Genomic DNA, 16,508 nt, shown 5'->3' with positions numbered 1-16,508 from the left:
ATACATCAAACACATTTTCACCAGCATGATTTTATCTAAAGCGACTCTGTACTCACAATCTGTCCCCCCCCCAAACCACTTGTACCTTCAGATAGCTGCTTTTAATCCAAGATCTGTCCTGGGGTCTGTTCGAAAGGTAATGCAGTTATTGTCATAAAAACAACTTTTAATCCGGCAGCGCTGTGTCTAAAGGCCAGGGCTTACATTTGTATATGCATTAGGCTGGCACCACCTCTCTGTCCTTCCTCCCCACCCTCCTCATCATTAGGAATGATCCAGGAACATTTACTGCTGTTTGAGCTTTGCACAGGTGTATTAACGATCCAGCCCATGTTCATTATACACACAGGTGGGGAATAGGAAGCAATCTTCCTGGAGCATTCCTAATGATGAGGAGGGTGGGGAGGAAGTACGGAGAGGTGGTGCCAGCCTAATGCATATACAAATGTAAGCCCTGGCCATTAGACACAGCGCTGCCGGATTAAAAGTTGTTTTTATGACAGTTACTGCATCACCTTCCGAACGGACCCCAGGACAGGTCTTGGATTAAAAGCAGCTATCTGAAGGTACAAGTGGTTTGGGGGGGGGGGGTCAAATTGTGGGTACAGAGTTGCTTTAAAGGGAACCTGTCACCCCCCGTACCGGGGTGACAGGTTCCCGACCCCCCGTTAGAGACCCCTATACTTACCTCATCCCGCCGGGTCCCGCTTCTGGATTCAGTCGGGTCCCGGAGATCTCAGCCGCTGCAGCCCGGCGCGCGCGCTGAGAGATGAGTCCAACACCCATAGAGAATGACAGGAGAGTCCATTCTCTATGAGCGTTGGACTCATCTGTCAGCGCGCGCGCCGGGCTGCAGCGGCTGAGATCTCCGGGACCCGACCGAATCCAGAAGCGGGACCCGGCGGGATGAGGTAAGTATAGGGGTCTCTAATGGGGGGTCGGGAGCCTGTCACCCCGGCATGGGGGGTGACAGGTTCCCTTTAAGACTATTGCATGAAATGCTGGTTCAAGTAAATCTCCCTCGAAACATTCAAGAGTGAAAAAAAAAAAAACATGATCCGTTGGCCACATGTCACTAAAATGCAGTAGCCAATCAGCACACAAGTTTGTCCTCACCCAAAAAGTTGCAACTGTCTACAGGAAAATAAACATAAAAATGCATCTGTGTGACTTGCTAATATTGTGATTGTGATTCATCCTTTACAACTAAACAGTGTGTTATTGTCTCTACCTCCCCGGCTCCTCTCTCCTAAGACAATAAATCATCTTTTGATGTACCAGGAGGCTTGGTTGGATCTTGTCTCTTCACTCATGAGTGATGTTACCATCTGTCACCAACCCTTACAACCTACATCACCATTCCCTGTGATATACACATAAATATGCAGTGGGGAAAATAAACATTTGATACAAATTTTTATCAAATTTGTATTTTCCCCACTGCATATATCTTTACTGTGATGTTTAGGGAGAATGTTTACAACATGTTGCCATGTTCAGACATGGAATAAATGCAGCAGGAACGGCAACCTCATCAATTGCCTGTTGTAAAATGAGATGCAATAAGGGTAAGGAACTGGCAGAAGTGCTGTGGATAAGGATTAGGTAGGGTGGGAGGTTTCTCATGAAGAGCTGAGGGAAAACAAAGCATTCTGGGAATTGAAGTACTCAGCTAAATGGATTTCTGGTGGTTTAAGAACTGGGACAGTCAGGTAAGCAATGCTATATGCTTCTGCAACATGCTTAGTGTGTTTTTTTATTTTTTTTTATTTTAGAGGACACTCTTAATGACAAAATTGATACAGGTTAGACTGTCTATACATATTTAAAAAGAAAAAATACATTTACATAACAACATTATTTGCTTTTCCCCTCAGTCTGTATAGGTGCAAATGAACGCCAATATAAGGTAAATTTTCTGCTTTATATTTTTATTTACCATAAAATGTCTTCATGATTATAGACAATGAAGTACGATGAGAAAAAACCACAATCAGAGGGAATAATTCTTAGGAAAGACATCTAAAGCACGTAATTCCATCCCCGCCGATTGACTGTTAGCAAAAAGGGTGGATTTGTACCTTTGCTCCCAACTTGAATGTCTATGTTTACAACAGCCCCATGCACAAGCTCATGTCATAGAAGACATACTATAAAGTTAATCCCAGGCTTACACAGGCTGTCCATACACAGGCTGGCTTACACTAGCATTAGTCAGATCCATTTTGCATCTGTATTATGACTACAAATGACTGTGGGTGTGGTCGCCCAGAGACAGGGCACTCGACACTGTCAGACCGGCCTGACTCCTTCAGTGATGGTCAGGTAGAGAGCTTATTCAGCCCACTATAGGAATCTAAAACCTCGAGATTCCTGCATATAATAAACCCAGGGAACTTACCCTGGGGCTGAAGGACCTCCAGTGATGTCACTGACTAATCACATGACTTTCAGTTTCAACTACTGTTCTGGGTGTGCTCTACTATGTAAGTAAATACAATATGTAGTGTGTGTGTATGTATGATATAGCAGAGGTGTGTATGTAGGATATAGCAGAGGTGTGTGTATGATGTAGCAGAGGTGTGTGTGTGTATGATATACAGTAGCAGAGGTGTGTGCATGATATAACAGAGGTGTGTGTATGATATAGCAGAGGTGTGTGTATGATATAGCAGAGGTGTGTGTATGATATAGTAGAGGTGTGTGCAAGGGCTGGCTGGAAGATTTTAGTCTGGGGGCAAGCACACAGCACTGGCCCATGAGTAGCAGGCTCGTGGTCCATCCTTCAAGGACCACACTAGCCCTTAACCTCCCCACATCAGTGCAGGGAAGGTAGATGGCAACCCGGACCTGTACTTCCTCCTGAGGCACTAGTTTGAATAACATCTTCGTCCCCTCCAGTCATTTGTAAACAGGGAATTCCTACTGTGCCCTGTGAAGGGGTCGGAAGTCACTTTCCTGTATATGGGACAGCTCAGCACTGACACGGAACTGTCCCATAGACTTACATTGAGAAAGTGACTTCTGGCCCCTTCACACAAAGCAGTAGGTATTCCCTGGTCACAAATGACCAGAAGGACTGGAGACATTATCCGAACTGTTGGAACAGTGCTGCTGGAAGAGGTACATGTGAGGGTTGATATCTACCGTCCCTGCACTGATGTGGGAAAGGTAATAGTAGATAAGGGCTGGAGTGGCCCTTTAAAGGGAACCAGTCAGCACAATTGTGATGATTTGGTTTTCAGCTGCACAGTATTAATCTACTGTGCAGCTCCCCAAGGCTACCAGCCACTGAGCATAAGATGGTGGGAAAGCAGGGTGACCACATCATACTGAGTATAAGATGGTGGGAAAGCTGAGTGACCTCCGTCATACTGAGTACAAGATGCTGGAAAACTGGGTGACCTCAATCATACTCACTACTATACAAGATGCTGGAAAGCTGGGTGACCACATCATACTGAGTATGAGATGGTGGGAAAGCTGAGTGACCTCCGTCATACTGAGTACAAGATGCTGGAAAAGCTGGGTGACCTCAATCATACTCACTACTATACAAGATGCTGGAAAGCTGGGTGACCACATCATACTGAGTATGAGATGGTGGGAAAGCTGAGTGACCTCCGTCATACTGAGTACAAGATGCTGGAAAGCTGGGTGACCTCAATCATACTCACTACTATACAAGATGCTGGAAAGCTGGGTGACCACATCATACTGAGTATGAGATGGTGGGAAAGCTGAGTGACCTCCGTCATACTGAGTACAAGATGCTGGAAAGCTGGGTGACCTCAATCATACTCACTACTATACAAGATGCTGGAAAGCTGGTGACCACATCATACTGAGTATGAGATGGTGGGAAAGCTGAGTGACCTCCGTCATACTGAGTACAAGATGCTGGAAAGCTGGGTGACCTCAATCATACTCACTACTATACAAGATGCTGGAAAGCTGGGTGACCACATCATACTGAGTATAAGATGGTCGGAAAGCTGTTTGACCACATCATGCTGAGTATAAGATGGTGGGAAAGCTGAGTGACCTCCGTCATACTGAGTACAAGATGCTGGAAAGCTGGGTGACCTCAATCATACTCACTACTATACAAGATGCTGGAAAGCTGGGTGACCACATCATACTGAGTATAAGATGGTCGGAAAGCTGTTTGACCACATCATGCTGAGTATAAGATGGTGGGAAAGATGGATGACCACATAATACCGAGTACAAGATGGGTAGAAAGCTGGTGACCTCCATCATGCTGACTACAATACAAGAGGCTGGGAAACTGGGGTTTCTGTATTTCACCATAGTTTTTATCACTTTTGCCCCCCCCAAACAATACCCTCTGTGGGTATAGGCAGGCCCCCATCCATGGTTTATTCTTCCTTTCAGAATACCCCCCTCATGTGTGCACCCCCTATAAGTAAAAATAATAATAAACAAAACAACAAACACCTATACTTATATGTACAGTATCCTCTATGTACTCCTGTATATATCTCTTCCTGTATATATCTATCCTTGATGCACTCCTGTATATGCCTCCTCCTGTATATACTGTATATGTATCCTCTGTGCATGCCAGTACAGTATATATGTACTTCTGTGTATGCCTCCTCCTTTAATTATATGTATCCTTTATGTACTCCTCTATACTCCTCTTATGTCTCTTTCTGTATATATATTTCCTCTATGTACTTCTGTATATATGTCTCCTCTATGTACTCCTGTGTTTGCCTTCCCCTGTATATATATTTGTATCCTCTATGTACTGCTATGTTGGTCTCCTCTGTACCTTACTTATTACCTGGCTTCCTGCAGAACACCATCTTCTCTGTCCTCAGGCTCCTCTAGTCAGATGCAGAAGTGACAGCTGGTAGGAGACAGTGGCCTCTAGTGGCCGGAGGAAGAAAGCAGAGCAGTTTGCTTTTAACTACAAGCCTCAAAGGCTTAGTTAAAAGCATGGGGGTCGGCACAGGTCTTGACATCATGGCCGTTTCTAATGGCAGGCGGGCCGGGCGAGCACACGGGGCGCGGACAGCTACGGGGAGCTGGTGGCACCCCCCAGACCTTACCTAGCGGTGCCCGGCTGGCTTCCCGCCCCATCATCTGCCCCTCCACCCCATCACATGCCCAGATCGCTGCCATTGCACCAACACCTGCCCGAGACCGCGCTCAGCCACTCAGGACCTGCCAGGCTGCCGCGGCCCCCGCACACATCTTCTCCCTCCAGCAGGTGCAATGACGTCATATCACTGCGTCTGCAGGAGGGAGAAGATGTGTGCGGGGGTGGTGGCGGCCTGCTCCTCGTAGCTGGAGAAAAGGAGAGGAACCCCCTGTATGCTATAACAAGGTGAATATAAATGTTTTTGTTGTGTGTGTGTTTGGCAACTGGGGGGGGTTGGGGGAATTATTACTCTATGGACAAAGCATGGGGGCTTATTACTATGGGGGGAGCACGGGGGGGGGTTATTACTATGGGGGTGAGCACAAGGGGCTTATTTATATGAGGGGGGAGCACAGGGGACTTATTTCTTTGGGGGGAGCACAGGGAGACTTATTACTATGGGGGGGCACAGGGGGGCTTATTACTATGGGGGAGCACAGGGGGGGCTTATTACTATGGGGGGAGCACAGGGGTCTTATTACTATGTGGTAGAGCACGGGGGATTATTACTATGGGTGGAGCACAGTGGGATTATTACTATAGGGGAGCACGGGGGGGCTTATTACTATGGGGACAGCACAGAGGGGGCATTACTATGGGAGAGCACAGGGGGGCTTATTAGTATGGGAGGAAGCACAGGGGGGCTTATTACTATGGGGGAGCACAGGGGGATTATTACTATGGGGGAGCACAGGGGGGATTATTACTATGGGGGCAAAGGGGAGGCTTATTACTATAGGGTAGAGCACAGGGGGATTATTACTATGAGGGGAGCACAGGGGAGAATATTACCATGAGGGAGCACAGGGGGGATTATTACTATGGGGACAGCACAGGGGGGCATTACTATGGGGACAGCACAGGGGGGATTATTACTATGCAGGATGCAGCACAGGGGGATTATTACTATGCAGGATGCAGCACAGGGGGATTATTACTATGCAGGATGCAGCACAAGGGGATTATTACTATGGGGACAGCATAGGGGGGGATTATTACTATGCCGGATGCAGCACAGGGGGATTATTACTGTGGGGGCAGCACAGGGGGATTATTACTATGGGGGAAGAGCAAGGGGGGATTATTACTAGGGGGACTGCATAGGTTGGATTATTACTATGGAGACTACACAGGGGGATTATTACTATGGGGGAAGAGCACAGGGAGGATTATTACTATGGGGGAAGAGCACAGGGTGGATTATTACTATGGGGACTGCACAGGGGGGATTATGACTATATGTGGACAAACAATGGGGGGATTATTACTATGGGGGAGCACAGGGGGATTATTACTATGAGGACTGCACAGGGGGGATTATGACTATATGTGGAAAAACCATGGGAAGATTATTACTATGGGGGAGCACAGGGGGATTATTACTATGGGGACTGCACAGGGGGGATTATGACTACACTACCGTTCAAAAGTTTGGGGTCGCCCAAACAATTTTGTGTTTTCCATGAAAAGTCACACTTATTCACCACCATACGTTGTGAAATGAATAGAAAATAGAGTCAAGACATTGACAAGGTTAGAAATAATGATTTGTATTTGAAATAACATTGTTTTTACATCAAACTTTGCTTTCGTCATAGAATCCACCTTTTGCAGCAATTACAGCATTGCACACATTTGGCATTCTAGCTATTAATCTGTTGAGGTAAGCTGGAGAAATTGCACCCCACGCTTCTAGAAGCAGCTCCCACAAGTTGGATTGGTTGGATGGGCACTTCTGGCGTACCATACGGTCAAGCTGCTCCCACAAGAGCTCAATGGGGTTCAGATCTGGTGACTGCGCTGGCCACTCCATTACCGATAGAATACCAGCTGCCTGCTTCTGCTGTAAATAGTTCTTGCACAATTTGGAGGTGTGTTTAGGGTCATTGTCTTGTTGTAGAATGAAATTAGCTCCAATCAAGCGACGTCCACTGGGTATGGCATGGCGTTGCAAAATTGAGTGATAGCCTTCCTTATTCAGAATCCCTTTTACCCTGTACAAATTTCCCACCTTTCCAGCACCAAAGCAACCCCAGACCATCACATTACCTCCACCATGCTTAACAGATGGCGTCAGGCATTCTTCCAGCATCTTTTCATTTATTCTGCATCTCACAAACGTTCTTCTTTTTGATCCAAACACCTCAAACTTGGATTCATCCGTCCACAACACTTTTTTCCAGTCCTCCTCTGTCCAATGTCTGTGTTCTTTTGCCCATCTTAATCTTTTTCTTTTATTGGCCAGTCTCAGATATGGCTTTTTCTTTGCCACTCTGCCCTGAAGCCCAAAATCCCGCAGCCGCCTCTTCACTGTAGATGTTGACACTGGTGTTTTGCGGGTACTATTTAATAAAGATGCCAGTTGGGGACCTGTGAGGCGTCTGTTTCTCAAACTAGAGACTCTAATGTGCTTATCTTCTTGCTTAGTTGTGCAATGCGGCCTCCCACTTCTTTTTCTACTCTAGTTAGAGCCTGTTTATGCTGTCCTCTGAAGGGAGTAGTACACACTGTTGTAGGAAATCTTTAATTTATTAGCAATTTCTCACATGGAATAGCCTTCATTTCTAAGAACAAGAATAGACTGTCGAGTTTCAGATGAAAGTTCTCTTTTTCTGGCCATTTTGAGCGTTTAATTGACCCGACAAATGTGATGCTCCAGAAACACAATCTGCTCAAAGGAAGGTCAGTTTTGTAGCTTCTGTAATGAGCTGACTGTTTTCAGATGTGTGAACATGATTGCACAAGGGTTTTCTAATAATCAATTAGCCTTCTGAGCCAATGAGCAAACACATTGTACCATTAGAACACTGGGGTGATAGTTGCTGGAAATGGGCCTCTATACACCTATGGAGATATTGCATCAAAAACAAGACAATTGCAGCTAGAATAGTCATTTACCACATTAGCAATGTATAGAGTGTATTTGTTTAAAGTTAGAACTAGTTTAAAGTTATCTTCATTGAAAAGTACAGTGCTTTTCTTTCAAAAATAAGGACATTTCAATGTGACCCCAAACTTTTGAACGGTAGTGTATATGTGGACAAACCATTGGGGGATCATTACTATGGGGGAGCACAGGGGGGATTATTACTATGGGGGAGCCCAGGGGGATTATTTTTATGTGGGAAGAGCACAGGAGGCTTTTTTTTCTATGTGGGGCACAGCAGGGGATCCTATATACAGGGGGCAACCCACATACCTACTGACTTTACTGCACAAGACAAAAAAAAAGTGGAAGTTGTAAAAGTGCAGAGCTTAAGATGTTTGTCTGGCAGATTCACAAGAGATAAATTGTGGCTGCAAGAAATCATCATGGAGGCCTGGACCAGAAGAGAAGAGGAAAAGGAAAGTGATGTCTCAGATCAAAGAAGAAATCATCTGTGAGTCACTGAATTAGTTTTTTCTTTTTTTAATGGGAGGGGAAGGGGGGGGGGGGCGCTTTTAGCGAGCTTCGCTCTGTAGTCAAAATTACCTAGAAACGGCCCTGCTTGACATCATCGGGGGCGGAGCTTCAGTGGCAGCCCGAAGCACAGACCAGTCCCTCAGCACTGTTTAGGTGGCAGAGACAAGAGCGCTGGGGCGGTAAGAAGCTGCAGCATGGCCCTGAGACATTCAACCAGCTGTCAAAGCTGTGGCAGCTGAGCAGCCCTATAGTGTACTGGGGAAGACCGGCCCAGGGGGCAGATGCCTCCAGCCCACTCCTAGGCGTGTGTTTGATATAGCAGAGGTGTGCATGTATGATATAGCAGAGGCGTTTGTTTGATATAACAGTGTGTGTATATGCAGCAGAGTCGGGTGAGTATATGCTAGCCCTGTCATTTTAATAAACGTTGACCCCTTCATTGCATTATCCCATTCATAGCCTTCGACAACCAGGGAAATTTAATTAGCATGAAAAAATATTTTTTCTGTTTTGTAGTTGTCTAAACCAGGGGTGCATCTTGTAAAGCGAAAAATCGGGTAATATTCAACACTAGTCTTACCCAGCTACACTGACATTTTCCAGTCAGCATGAGGCTATAGTTACACAACTTGTTTCAAGTCTCATTTTGAGCCATCAGCCAACAGCTAAAGAAAATGGACCAAAGGAAAAACATCTGAAAATAAGCTAAAAAAAAAAAAAAAAAAGAAGCTATGAATAGCAGAAGAAACTTGCAACACAGAGTTATATGCATTTTTAGTACATAGAGACGGTATTTAGCAAGATTGAAAGTTCAGGAGCAATTTTTATTGTAGAAAAAAGTCCATCAAAAAACTATATACAATGGCAACAGGACGTTTCAGCTTTTTGAGGACCTCCACCCCCAATATGGCGAACACCCCCGTGGGTGGAGCTGTCTTTATAGACCACTGCATTAAAGGGTTAAACAGTCAGGAATGGACTGCTTTACACCCCTGTCTGTTGCAGTAGGGTCGCGGCTGTGTGTCACAGCCAGTACCCTGCTGATGGATCTCAGGGAGTTCACACACACACACACAGTCTGCCTCAATCTTGGTCAGGGAAAACTGTACTGGTCTTGGTCAATCAGCCTGACCATATATAATATATTCCTATGCGACCTCTGGAGAACAAAAAAATCTATGAAAATATCACTACAATACAAAACTGTATTTTTTCATTGAGACAAATGAAATTATTAGCATCTGTGTGCTATGTAATGAATATTCAGACGCTGGGCATGTTGGTTATTAACATAACACCATACATTAAGGTGTAGACCCGTGGTTCGAACTTGAAAACAAAAGTTTGCCCACCTGTACTTTAACCCGAACTTTTGCATGGAATCAAACCCTATGGAAGTTTGATATAGATCAAGTTTGCAATATACTTTCATAATTTTTTTTTAGTTATCATGGAAAATACGGCACTTCCTGTGTCTTGATTGTTCCTGTCAGAAAACAGGAAGTCCCGTGTTTTACAAGTCATCTGAGTGCTTAGAGAGAAGGCGGTCATGTGAGTGATGGACACATTGAGCTGTGACTCTCTGTACTGGTCAGACTTCCTGTGTTTAGTCTGTTTTTTCAATCAGCACAAGTCAAAATCAGCACAAAATAATGCATATGGAATGGAATGTATATGGTAAACTTGCTTTATTTCACACTGTTGATTTAGATTTTGAAAGTTATAAGGACAGTGACACTTTAAGTTTTTTTTCTACCTACCTTTCTCAGCCTGCAGCGCCAACCTCATCATACACTAACCAGCAGCAGAATGGAAGTGGGGCACATTACGAGCGGTATTATACACCAGGGTCACATGTCCCCTACGGGGAATGGCTGGGATTGCCAGGGCACTGGAGCTGCATAGAAAGTTTGCTGATTGGCTGCTGAACCATCAGCTAAGCAGCCTTTCAGCAAACTTTATTGCAGAACAACGAACAGATACACAAACAGGCATGTTACGGTTGTGTAACACTAAAGACACTAAAAACCTTAGCCTACTGAAAAGATTGCACCACAGAAGAAAAGCTGTAACCTCATTGTACGTCGAGGGCTGTGCCTGGTGCGGGATTAGAAAAAGTTAAACATTTTTGCGCAAACCCCCAGGTTGCACAAACATTTTTATCTCAGTCTGCATCACACTCAAGTGGATGGGAAGGGATTGTGCGAAGAGTGACATCTTTCATAGACTGTACTGCAAAGCTTGGTGTCATCTTCAAAGAAGATGGTGTATCCTCTATATTTAATAAACAAGTTAAACAGAAGGGGGCTCAGGACTGAACCTTTGGGTACACCACTTATAACCGGGGACCATTCAAAGTGAGAATAATTAACCACCACTGGATATGGTTTTTAAGCCAGTTTTCAATCCAGTTATAAACAACTTTCTAAATTCATAGACCTTAATTTACCCATCAGGCATCTAAGGGGGACAGTGTCAAACACTTTTGCAAAGTCCAGATGCACTCCACCCACAGCCACCCCACTATCCTTGCTTTTACTCACCTCTTTATCAAACTTACTAGGTTGGTTTGACATTGTGTCCTCAGTAAAACCATGCTGGTTACCAATTATAATACTATTACATTCTAATTATTGCTGTATGTGGCCCTCCATAGGCCCCTCAATTGATAAAGTGACTCTGTATACACCAACCCACCCCACCCGAGCAAACCACTAGTTCCACCTATTGATGAGAGTAAGTTCCTACCTGCCATGTTTTTTAAAATGCGCCTGGTGCCTTGGTTAAAGCAAAAAATTGACTTTTAATGTGTAGCAGGCGAGTAAAACTGGTGTGGCCTAGAGTGTCTTTGCCCCAGGTCTGCGACACCTCTCCTTTCTTCCTCCCCTTCATCCTCATGATTAGGAACACCCCAGAGAGGATTTCTCGTATTGATCATTTGTCTAAACTGCAAATGTGCTGTTTTGACGCAGTTTAGACAAGCAATGAATGGAAATCCTGCCTGGTGGTGTTCCTATTGATGAGGAGGGTGGGAAGGAAGAAAGAAGAAGCGTTGTAAACCTGGAGCACAGACACCCTAGGCCACACAAGTTTCACTTGCCTGCTAAAGATTAAGGTTATGTTCACACACAGTTTTTTTGCTCAGTATTTTGCAACCAAAACCAGGATTAAAAACCCAGAAAGGCTATGTTCACACACTGTTGAAATTAAGTGGATGGCCAACATTTAATGATAAATAATTGCTGTTTATTTTAAAACGGCTGTTGTTTTGAAATAACGGTAATTATTTGCCATTAAATGACGACCATGCACTAAATTTCTATAGTGTGTAAACATAGCCTTTCTGGGTTTTCAATCCACTCCTGGTTTTGGTTACAAAACACTGAGCAAAAATACAGTTTGGACACATAAGGGGAGATTTATGAAACATGGTGTAAAGTGAAACTGGCTCAGTTGCCCCTAGCAACCAATCAGATTCCACCTTTATTTTTTAAATAGTCTGTGAGGAATGAAAAGTGGAATCTGATTGTTTGCTAGGGGCAACTAAGCCAGTTTCATTTTACACCATGTTTGATAAATCTCCCCCTTAGCCTAGAGGTCATTTTTTTGCTCTAACCGGTTTGGTGGGGGTGGGTTGGTGGATACAGAGTTGCTTTAAGCTTACCAGTCTATGCTAAGAGCCTTCTTTGCTCTACATTTGTCTCACGACCTTCTGTACAATACCAGTCACTAGAAAGTCTCTAAATGTTATAAACACTGAGAAATTATCTGTGGTTTTAGAACATGTCACTTTTTCCCAGTACTAATACTATGGACATTTGTTTTCTTTATACCATGTAGTGTTTATTGATGGGGGACTAACTAAATGTCTATTTATAGTTATTGTCACCTGTCTGTCAATTACATTTTTTGTTACTACAGATACAGTAAAAAAAAATACAGTAAGCTGTTTTATCCTAGTGAAGCGGCCCAATTTTCCTCGCTTCTTGTGTTATTCTTCTATTTTTATCCAGTATTTTTTTTTGTCTCAATGAAAGAAAGATATATTTGATACCATCTATTCCATTTATTCCATTTTTCTAGGTTTTGTTGTTCTCATACAAACCTAGTTTGAATGTAGATATGCAGATATTCCCTGATGTTTTTTTATGATCATGCTATACTGCAGTTTAGTTTAATTAGCTATTATTTTCAGGCTTTTAAAAAAATCTAAAAAGTGCCTTTTAAGAAAATTTGACATGCCTTCTTGGTATTTTTTCACCTCTTATCTAGATTGACCAAACATGGATAGAGGATTGCCAAATATGCAAGTGCACATCAACTACTGACATAGTATGTAAAGCAGTTAATTGTTCAACTCCTATAAAACATCAATGTAATGAAACAGGATCTCAACTCGTGAAGATTGTAGATCCAGATGATCCTTGCTGTTCTATCTACCAATGTGGTAAGTACATAGAGCAAAATAAAGTACCGGCCTTCCTTGCCTTATACGATGCAATAATAATAATAATAATAATAATAATAATAATAATAATACAGTACCAACTGATTCTGCAACACTTCACATAGATTTGTCAACTTCTTGTCCTCATTAGGGCTCACAATTTAAATTCACCTACAGTATCTGTATGCTTTTTGTATGGGAGGAAACCCATGTAAACACAGGGAGAATACATATTCCTTAAAGATGTTGCAATTGGTGGGATTGGTAAGGCTACAGTGCTAACTAGAGATGAGCGAACCGGGTTCGGGTTCGAGTCCATCTGAACCCGAACGTTCGGTATTTGATTAGCAGTGGCTGCTGAACTTGGATAAAGCTCTGAGGTTGTCTGGAAAACATGGATACAGCCAATGACTATATCCATGTTTTTCACATAGCCTTATGGCTTTATCCAACTTCAGCAGCCACCGCTAATCAAATGCTGAACGTTTGGGTTCGGATCGACTTGAGCATGCTCGAGGTTCGCTCATCTCTAGTGCTAACCACTGATCTACCATGCATCACTAAGCTACAAAGAGCTTAATTATTATTTTTTTTTAACAATACAATGTATGCAAATGACTGATATATTCAGTCACAGGGAGTGAATGCACTGGCTTCACATCACTCTCGTCTTGGCCTCCTCCTGCCAGTCAGGATTGATTGACAGCCTGCAGAGAATGCAGGACGTCTTCCACAAAAGCGAAATAAAAAGTGATTTAAAACTAAAATCTATGCACAAATACTGATACAAACTAAACAACAGAGTGCAAAATATTAACCATTGCAAAGCTCCATATATTAACCCCTACCTGTTAGCCATATGGCTATATACCTTCCTACTGCCGATGCCCCATGCAGAAGGAGTGTATATACAGTATATATATATATATATATATATATATATATATATATATATGTTCCTGCCGTTAACAGGTTTTAATGTCTGTGGGCTCCTTTTGTGTGAGCCCTGCACACATTAGTGTCCCTAGAGGGACTTATAAATGTAAAAAAAAATAAAATGAAATATAAAAAAAACCTCCTCCAATAAAGTTAAAATCACCCCCTTTTGTATTATACAAATAAAAGTATGTAAAAACATAAATAGGCCTGTTTGGGCCTTAAATCCTGGGGCCTATTTTTCAAATCTGACCTCTCTTTCTTTATGTAGTTATAACTCTGCTATGCTTTTAACTATCGCGGTTATTCTGAGATTGTTTTTTCTTGACATATTCCTATTTTTGTTTGTGGTAGATTTTGGTTGATACACTCAGTAGTTTTTTGTAAAAAAAAACAAAAAAAAAAAAACATTTGCCCAAAAATTTTAAAAATTTACATTTCTTTATATTTAAAACTCTCTTTTCCTAAGAAAGATAGTCATGCCACATGAATTAATTATTAATGCAACATCTACAACATGTCTACTTTATGGTGACGTAATTTGGTGAACACCCACTTACTTGTTAGGATGTTAGAGGGCTTTGAAATTTTGCAGCGATTTTTCAAATTTTCATTTCAAGTGTGACATAGCCTCTTCCTGCTGCCCGATCATTGTTAGGGACCTCAGGGGGAGGCAGGGAGAGAATGACGTTCCGGGAACGTAATTTTCCATTAACTACCTGCAATACATGACGTTCCCAGAACGTCATTTTGCGGCAAGGGGTTAAAGAAATTAAAGAGTGAAAAGGTTCTGAAAAGTATAAAACATGAAGAATATAAGTTGTAGAATACAGATGTCAGAACATGTCAGATTTACCACATGGGGTACCAAATGGTATAAAACACACACACACACACACACACACACACACAAATTTTGAAAACTGCAGATAGTTTTGTGCAGTTCTCACAAATAATTTTTAGTTTTTCAGTATATTTGTGATAAGCAACAGATGTTGAGCCACTGTGCCACTCAACCTGTTTGGCTTTGGGTCACACCAGAGAGCAGAGGCCGTGTACCCTTCAGGATGGGGAAACTAGACTTAGGGTCCCATTCCACCGGCCGAGCAGGGCCCGATCAATGATGTAAATGAGCTCCAATCTGCTAGATCGGCGCTCGTTTACTGGGCCTATTCCAAGGCCCCGATGATCGTTAAGCGAGGTCTGCAGGGATATCGTTACCGAAAATTTTCTGTTACACCAATATGATATTAATTAAAACTAGAGATCATGACACAAAAAAAGATACCCCAACCAGCCCTGTAGGTGGAAAATTAAAAGCGCTATGGCTCTTAGAAGGCGAGGAGGAACATTGCATTAATTTGACCCGGTTATCCGGGCACCAATGACCTCGGTCATGAAGGGGTTAATGTACACTAGTGTATAGTAATGAACACTGGTGTAAAAGTGAAAAATGTTTAAAATGCATGAGTTTTGCATAATATGCATGAGTTTTTAATTTTATTATTCATGTTTTATTGTTACTATATTTTCTAATAGTAAACAAAGCACTGCCATTGTTAGGATAGGGACAGGGAAACACAAGGACAGGTGAGCCCTGAAGCTGGCACCTGCCCCGCTGCCCCTACCTATTTGCCGCAGATGCTCTAATATAGCAAACGGACAACTGGACGGCAGTCCCTGATCTCACTAAAGTGAAAACACAAAACAAGACAAGACAATACACAACACAATGAAGGGAAGTCAGAAATCTGGGTCAAAACCAGCCGAGCAGCAAAGTACAAAACGGTGTCCAAAGGGGTAGTCAAATTGTCAATAGCAAAAGTCAGGTTACCAGAAAATGAATACAGGGAAATGCTAGATCAAGTAACACTAGGGTGAGCTAGGCATTTTCACAGGCAAGAAACATGAGGCAAGTGTAGATACTTATAGGACTAGAAGTCCCAGCCCAGCTCAGATACTGGGACAGCTAACTGGGAGAGTCAGAAGTCAGTCACAATCACTCTGATCACAAACACCTAGTGCTGATCTGCTGGGTGAGTGCAACACTGGACTCTGCTATAACCAGGAATAGCAGAGCAGAGTAAAAACATGAAAAGCAGTCTGACTGCTATGGACGCCGAGCTGAGCACATGACTCGAGTTCTAACAGCCAATATATGTAATTCAAGCTTTAATTACTTATTGTAGCAAAGATGGAGAATTGCTGTGTACTACATTTATATCTTTTCTTTGTAGTGTGCAATATAAGTTTATGCAAGGACCCAATAAACACGTGTGGTTCTGGAACAAAGCCAGTGTACTCACGGGATGGTTGCTGTTATGAAATTAATTGCGGTAAGATCCTTCAGTGATATATATGTCTTTCTTAAAAACTTTCAGAGCAGTGAACTAATGATAAGTCTCTATGGTTATTACTGTAAATCAATAGGATTGTATGTTTTAAATCAATTTAATCCAATTTTTCCTTCACATTGACACAAGAATTGATGTGCTTTTTACTCATTTGACCTAAGAAATCATCCAAAATGTTTGAAGAACACAAGTGGC

The 16,508-nt window shown here is 42.8% G+C and overlaps 1 protein-coding gene across 1 annotated transcript in view; it reads left to right on the top strand.

The window, feature by feature from the left end:
* LOC138789264 (mucin-2-like) overlaps nucleotides 1-16,508 on the top strand; it is a 198,815-nt gene that overhangs the window by 11,599 nt on the left and 170,708 nt on the right. Inside the window, exons 4-6 of the mRNA XM_069967868.1 lie at nucleotides 1,878-1,909; nucleotides 12,849-13,023; nucleotides 16,197-16,295. Of these exons, the coding sequence (XP_069823969.1) occupies nucleotides 1,878-1,909; nucleotides 12,849-13,023; nucleotides 16,197-16,295 (306 nt within the window). The remainder of the gene's footprint in view (nucleotides 1-1,877; nucleotides 1,910-12,848; nucleotides 13,024-16,196; nucleotides 16,296-16,508) is intronic.

The sequence above is a fragment of the Dendropsophus ebraccatus genome, chromosome 4 (genome assembly GCF_027789765.1).
Source record: "Dendropsophus ebraccatus isolate aDenEbr1 chromosome 4, aDenEbr1.pat, whole genome shotgun sequence".
NCBI classification, from domain to species: domain Eukaryota; kingdom Metazoa; phylum Chordata; class Amphibia; order Anura; family Hylidae; genus Dendropsophus; species Dendropsophus ebraccatus.
Note: the sequence above shows the minus strand (reverse complement) of the source record. Positions and strands in the feature narration are given on the sequence as shown.